General features: G+C 56.4%; 1 protein-coding gene across 1 annotated transcript; it reads right to left on the reverse strand.

Moving 5' to 3' along the window:
* Positions 1 to 224: 224 nt before the first annotated feature.
* Positions 225 to 7,128, reverse strand: TENT5B (terminal nucleotidyltransferase 5B). Its single transcript, XM_032626015.1, has 2 exons — positions 6,657 to 7,128; positions 225 to 2,117 (listed from the first exon to the last, which is right to left on the reverse strand). The coding sequence occupies exons 1-2, from the start codon at positions 6,918 to 6,920 to the stop codon at positions 1,095 to 1,097; spliced, it is 1,287 nt and encodes a 428-aa protein (XP_032481906.1). The 5' UTR covers positions 6,921 to 7,128; the 3' UTR covers positions 225 to 1,094.
* Positions 7,129 to 7,522: the final 394 nt, after the last annotated feature.

The raw sequence follows: 7,522 nt of genomic DNA on the forward strand, positions 1-7,522 counted from the left end.
CTGTGTGGACAGGGGCTCCTAGGACAGTTGCCAAGCTGGGCTGGTGCTGGGGGAAGGAGGAGCATTCCCCAGCTACAGCCCAGGACTCAGACCCTGCCCTCCAAATGTCTCCTCTTGCCAAATGTCCCCTCCTATAATACAAGCCAGACTCAGGCTGGGGGAAGCGGCCACAGATCCCACAGACTGTGGAAGGTCCTTCTCCCAGGAGAAAGCATGGTACTAGGTTCAGTGTAGACAATCTTTATTGGCAGGTGTTAAGAGTGCTAAATAGTAGCAAATACAGAGGGATGGGAAGGGAGTGGGGTGTGGCTCTCCTCCCCCATGTAAGGACCCTGTAACCAGGCCAGTGGGGTGGGAGCACTTGACTGTGGCTACTTTGGACCCAGCACCCTCTGGAGAACAAGCTCCCAGGCAGGAGGGCTCCTCAGGACATGGGGGAAGGGAGCTGTACCCCGGCAGGGGCATGGGCTGTGTCCCACCCCAGGCTGCTTAGTTCCTGTCCACCTCACACCTCAACCGACAGCTTGGGGTAGGGGTGTTAGGGGACTGAGCTAAACCTATCCCTTTCCAAACCTATCTGCCTCATGCCTCAGTTTCCCTCCTCCTAGTTAGTGGCCCAGCCCAACCCAAAGTGAGTAGTTCCCATAACATACCATATTTTAGCCACTGTGTGGGCTGCAGGCCCTCGGAGGCTGCTGGTTCCACTGTGGGCTGGCCCTACCCAAAAAAGACCCCTTCTAGGCCACAGAAATCAACCTGAGATGACAGGCATTGAAGCTACCATCCCAAACATTCTTTGTCTCCTGAAGGCAATTGACCCCCAAGACGAATTTCCCCTGCACCCCACAATCATGCTGGTCCAAAAGTGTAGTGCAAATAACCAAAAGGTCCATTTACCAAGAATCTAAGCTTGGCCTTCAGCCCACAGGGGCTTCACTCGGGGGAGGAGTCTGGTCTGTTCAGTTTAAGGCCCAACCCTGCAGCAGTGCTGGGCTACCTGGCACAGGCTGCCTGTCTCTGGTCATGTTCTCCATGCACTTCTGGAGGCCCCACTCCATCTGCAGAGGCCTAGTCCTTTCTGGCCAGGGTCTGAGTCAGTTACAAGGCAGCCAGGTGGGATAGGAGGCGTGGGCCCGGGACAGCAGAGGCTGCACGGGGGTCACATAGTAATTGACAGTGGTGGGCACGACCCCATCAGGGACTGGGGAGCGCCAGGCCAGGGAGGCCACGGCCGCCGGGCCCTGCTCGGCCAGCGCCTGGAGCGCCAGCGTGGCGATGAGGGCCAGTGTCTGGCGGCGCTCGTGGCTCATGAGGCACACTGTGCTCTCGTTGACCACCCGGTGCAGCGTCACCAGGCAGGCGTAGCGGCGCGCCGAGTCGGCCCCGCTGAAGTGGGCCTCGAGGTAGCGCTCCAGCATGCGCTGCTGCTCAGCCAGGTCCGGGAAGTCGATGAAGAAGCGGGAGCACATGTAGCGCTGCAGGGCGCTCACGTCGGTGCTGGGCCGCGGCCGTAAGCCCCGCACCAGCAAGTGGCAGTACTTGAGGAGGCCGCCCCCTCGGATCTCTTCGGGACTGCGTGTGGCGATGACGCGGTGCCGCAGGTGGTCCAGGGCCTCTGCGAAGTCCCCGTACAGGCTCTCGCCTGTCACCGTGGGGTGGAAGGCCTCGGACATGGGCGTGGAGGAGCACTGGCTGAAGAGCAGCAGGGAGTCCAGGAGGATCTGGAAGGAGTCTATGCTAAACTCGAATTGGCGCCTGACCGAATCCACGAACTTGAGCTCCACGTTCTTACCGCTCTTGTTGGACAACGAGATGAGGCTCCAGCGGTCCGTGTCTGTGCACACTTTCACCAGCTTCTGCACATAAGCCTCCTTGAGTGTCAGGGGTGTGATCTTGGCCCGGCTCACGCCGGCCGGCAGGAAGTCCAGCAGGCAGGCCAGCACCACCTCTTTGGTCAGCTGGAAAGACGCCTCGCTGCGCAGGTCCACGCGGAACACCAGGTCCAGGTCCTTGTAGCCCAGGCCACTCTCGGGGTGCAGCACGTGGCTGGCGGCCGAGCCATGCAGCCGCACACCGTGCACGGGCAGTCCCTGCTCCTCCAGGCTGCTGCGGACAACCTGCAGAGGGGGTGGCAGGAGGGCGAGGTATCAGCGACCTGGGCCCCTGGGGTCCGCTGTGGGCTTCCACGTAATAATCACAGCGACATCAACCACTGTTGACCACTTATCAGCTGTTGTGCCTTTGGAAAATCATTTAATTCTCTAAGCCTAAGCCTCTATTTCCTAATCTAGAGAGTGGCCCATTTGGAGGAATGACTCAGCAATAATGATAACACAGCCGTGCACAGAATTTACTAAATGCCAGGTCCTGATCCTTTATACGTTAGGTCCTTTATACATTAGGATATAAACTCACGTAAATCTTACAGTGCCTCTGTGAGGTGGGTATTATTACTCCCACTCTACAGATGGGGAAATGGAAGCACAGAGGGGCCAAGTAACTTGCCCAAAGTCACACAGCTGGTGAATGCAGAGCTGGGAATTAAACTCAGAGTTCATGTCTTAACCAGTATGCAATTCCACCTCTCTAAAACTTCCACCTCTCTAAAACAAAACACTTCGTTTTGTGCCAGACATGATGCAAACTGCTCAAATGTGCTGGGAATGTAACTGGCCGTTCACATGCATTACTACATTAATGCTCACAATAATCCTGTTTGAGTATTATTACTCCAATTTACAGATGGAGAACCTGAGGCACAGAGGGGTCATGTCCAAAGTCAGAGAGTAGTCGGGCTGAGACTAGAACCCAGGACAGGTGGATTCTCAAGTCCATGCGTGCTCTTTTGACTATGACACATTCATCTATCTTTACAAGGACACAGTGAGGTAAATATTAGACTAATTTTACAGATGAGGAAACTGAGGCTTATAGTGGTAAAACACTTAAGGCTCAGAGAGGAAGCCGTTCAGAAATGGCAGGGCTGGACGCTGAAACCCAAACTCTTTCTGCTCTTGGGTGAGGGGATGGGTCAAAATCCCTGGACCCGGACATTCAGTGTTCTCAGCATCCCAGAGTACTTCACACACCGAAAGTGACCAGGCAGCATTCTTACCCTGAGCGATTCTGCAACCCCGCCTTGCTGCCAAGTCAGCTCCAGACCCGGCTGCTCTTCAGGCCTCCCAGGGAATTACTACAAAGAATGCACGTAAGTGCTGAGGAGGCAAGCTGCAGTGGGGCAATCTGAGGCGGGCGGCTCCCTCCATAAAGCTTCCAGGAGGAGGACCCTGACTAGGGAAAGGTATTATCATGGCTATGGCGGTGGAAACATCTGGCCATCAGGGACCTGCGGGGCCAGGCAGCTGGGGCAGGGGAAGAGGAATATTGGCTCGACACCTATTGGGTGCCAGGCATTGGACCTTCTTACCAGAATCTATGGGGAATAGATCTTTAAAATCTCCAAGTTATAGATGGGGAAACTGAGGAGTGAAGTTACCTGCCCAAGGTCACCCAGAGGTGATCCAGGTATGGCTGACTCCAAAGTCTATCTTCTTTCTACCACATTACCAACCCAGGGTTTGGAAGGAGCAGAGGCCAGAAAGTAGGGTTCTAATCCTCTCTCCTTTTCAAAATTTCAAAGTGAGGGCAACCCTCCAATCACTGAAGCCCAGGGCCAGAGTAGCTAGGGAGCAGGAGGGTGGGGGTTGGGGAAGCCTGGCCAGGCAGATGGGGGAGGCTGGAAGTAAGGGGCCAGTTGTTGCAGTCCAGCCTGTGGGACTTCTAACCCATACTCTGGCAGCTGGCAGCTGTGCCCATGTAGGCCAAGGGGAGAACTGGGCCAAAGACTTTGTCCTAAGGACACTGGCAGACCTGCAAAGTAGACCAGCCCCCTCTCCAAGTCCCATTAGAGCTGACTGGGCCTTACTCAGTGCCAGCTCCTGCCCCCAGGCTGATGCCCACCCTAGGGCATGGCATCTGGCCTGGTGAGTAGGTAGGAGTACCCTTGTTAAATCGCCTGTGTCAGGCCGTGGGGCCGGCCGTGTCAGCCAGCCAGCCAGCGGCTGTTGTCTTTTTCCCAGGTGTGACTACAGCCAGCTTGGCAGGCAGTCCCCAGATAGATACCACCACACCCAAGGACTGCAGGGCAGCTTGGAGCCTCCTGAATCAGACTTTCCAGCCATGGAGGGGGCAGTGGCTGCACCTTCCTTTCTTCTGTACCAAGGCCCTCCCCCAAACCACTCTGCTCCCAGGTTGTTGCTGAGACCTGCAGGGAGACCATAGGTGCTATCAGCCAGCAGGCTTACAAAATTTGAATCCAGATCCACTCTCTAGCTGCAGCTGGAGAGATCAGAGTCTGATTCAATCCTCTGGACCCAGAGAGGGCAAAGGACTTGTTTAGGGTCACACAGCCAATAAGTGGCTAAACTTAATTAAAACCAGTCCAGGAGCAGGGGTCCTCCTACAGGAGAGTGGGTCCCTCTAGCCCAGGGACAAGCAAGAATAGCATCTCTAACTGCACAGATCACTGCTGTAGGAAAATCTTGTGGGGGTAGAGAGGGAGAAAGGTTCCAATTCTTGAACCATCGGACAACTCAGCACTAGTGAGAAGCCCAAAATCAACAACCAGCACCCCCACCACACACACACACACACACACACACACACACACACACACACACACACACACACACATATATCCCAATAGTTTGTGAAGCTGCCAGCCGCGGGTTCCTGCCAGGAGATGGACTTTCTTCACACCAGGTGAAGGCACCTGTTTCCTTTGGATTCTGGAAGCAGAAAGGGCGTTGGAGAGCAGTTCAACCCATCCTCATTGAACAAATAGGGACACTGGGCCCAGCAAAGGGAATTGACAACTGTCCAGGCCCTGAAGCCAGATGTCCAACCTGCCAGTCCAACTCTGAAGTCGCCACTTCCCCCTCCCCACCACAGCCAGCTGCTCCCTGTTTTGTGATATTTCTGACCCTAGTCTAGGACAGTAGTACATTGTACTATTATCACATTGTAGAGTCAGCTCCTATTGACTGGCAGTCTCCCCCACCTGGCTGGAAGGCAGGGAGGCTGGGTCCCAGTCACATCTATGCCCCTAGTGTCCTGAACAGGGCCTGGCACAGAGCAGACACCAGTAAAGGCAGTTTGGACCATACTGATAGGGGCAGGGACTTCCCCTCCAGGGCAGTGCATGGTGCAGAGGTGAATTGCCACACTGGGCTCATGCCTGGGACAATAGTCCTAGAGTTACAGCATTTGGGTCCCCAAGGTTGACCTGACTGTCAAGGGGAGAAGAGTCTCAACTGGTTTCCTAATTACCCCATGACCTGTCAAGGGGAGAAAAGCCTCAACTGGTTTCCTAATTACCCCATGACAGTGGGGCAGCCAAGAAATGCCTCAGTGAGCACCACCGATGAGTCAGCCCTGGGGAATCTGTCCCCACCCCCTCCCATTCCTTGGGAGGGAGGGCGAGGTAATCCCCCAGCAAGCACCACTCCGCCTCTGTGGAAGCTAAGGCAGAAGGAGTAGGGTGGTGGCCTGCTTCACCTGGCTTGTATGGTTCACTTCCCCAGAAAGAAAGTTCATCTGCTGGCAGGAATATGCAGGAATTGTGGCTAGATTTTCTGGCTCCTTCTATCTGCTAACACCTAGAAGTTGAGTCTTGGGAACTGGGGAAGAGGTGGGAAAACCTTGAACCTGCAGTAACCGACTCCTGGGAAGACCCAAGATTCTCTGGGTTTGATTTTCCCCTCTAGGTAATCTTAGGCAGCTCGCTGCCCCTCTTGGGGCCTCAGCTTCCCCAGCTATAAAATGCATACAATAATGACCATCTTCTGGTATTTCAGGGCATGACAGTGCCTGGGCTAACAGGTGAAAGAGCAATTTTAGGGTTGTTGAGAGTCAGGTAAAGGGAAGAGGGAGTCTGTGGAAGAGGAGAGAATTCTCTTCTGCTCCTCAGGGGAGAGGTGGGGCTTGGGGCCAGAGACTCGGCCCTCATTTCCAATCTTGGGGAGGGAGAGAAACACCTAAATTGGACACCTGATGTTGCCCTCCAGCATGCAGGCATCAGAGCTGGACTGGCGCTTAATTTCCTCATGCCACAACCCTACTTGAGAGGGAGTCCTTGCTGGAATTTCTCAGCTTTCCCACCTAGCGAGGGGGCTCTTGAGCCATGCGCTGTGGGAACACAGGGCAGAGTCTGCTCCTAGAACCTTGAGAGAGGGAAGAGGTAGAGAGTGAGACCCGGGGATGACGATTTAGAGATGAAAAGAACTATTTTGGACTCAAGCATGTACACCTACCCACCCAGGGTTGCCTGGCATCTGTTGTCCCTGCAGGCAGGGTTGTTCTTCCTTCACGGCCAGGTCCCTCCCTATTTCCCATCCCTCTCCCAGCCAGGGCCTAGGTGAATGGTCCGAGCGGAATTGGGGCTCCTTAAGGGGCGGGGGACGGGAAAGTCAAGTGGGGAGAGAGTATGAGGTGCAGGGGGAGGAGGGTATGGACTACCATCAATGTCGTGCGATTTTGTTACAGCCCCTGTCCTTCTCTGAGCCTTGTTTTCTTAGCTTTCCAGCAAATCGAACAGACTCCGGGAGCCTCCCAGCCACGAGAGCCTCAGCCCCATATCCCCGCCCAGCGCCTCTCACCTGCACGATCTGCCGGGGCTGCACGCTCAGCGTGGGGAAGTTGCCGCGCCCATGAATGGGAATCGGTTCGCTCAGGAGCGCATCCAGCCGCTTCACCTGCGGCCAACTCAGCCCACTCAGGTGCCGTCCGAGGGAGGCCGATGCAGCCTCCGGGTCGGGGCCGCCGCCTGCCGGGGCGGCCGTAGCCATCGCCGAGGCCGCAGCGGTCTCCACCTGTGCAGCCGCTCGGTCTGGGCTCTCCGCTCCGCTTTCCGAAGGCATCATTGGCCCGGCCCCGGGGCCCCGACGGCAGAAACCGGAGGGCTGTTAAGGGGAAGAGGGCAGGGAGAGCGGCTGGGCCGGGGCCAACGCGGAGGGCGCGGGGCCGGACGGCAGCGACAGCGAGGCAAACCCAGGGTACACCTCCGACAGCAAGGACCAACAGACTCTAAAGCTTGTGGCCTGGGGCCCAGCCGACTCTTATAGGCCGCGGGCGACACGCCGATTGGTGCCGGCTGCTGTCACACAGCGGGAACCGCCCCGCCTCTCGACGCTCCTACCATTGATCAGCAGAGCTTTGTACGTGAGCCCCTGGTCGCCAGGAAGATTCCGATTGGCTGGAAGGCACGCCCCTGTCCCGCCCTCCTTCTCCGACAGAATTCCCTCCTTTGGTCCTTAAAGAACTTCTCTTCTCCGTGATTGGCCCGGGCGGAAGGCAGCGCCTGGATTTAAAGGGACTGCGCCCTCCAGGGGCAGACGTGAGGGAAGTGACCTGTGGAGTTTGAAGCGGAGTCTTCAAGCGGACCACTAAGATCCCCCCCACCCCACCCCCACCCCCGCTGGAAGGAATTTCGAAATCACCCGGCCTGGTGCTGGTCGTACGCTAT

Source organism: Phocoena sinus, chromosome 1, assembly GCF_008692025.1.
Source record: "Phocoena sinus isolate mPhoSin1 chromosome 1, mPhoSin1.pri, whole genome shotgun sequence".
In the NCBI taxonomy this organism is placed as follows: domain Eukaryota; kingdom Metazoa; phylum Chordata; class Mammalia; order Artiodactyla; family Phocoenidae; genus Phocoena; species Phocoena sinus.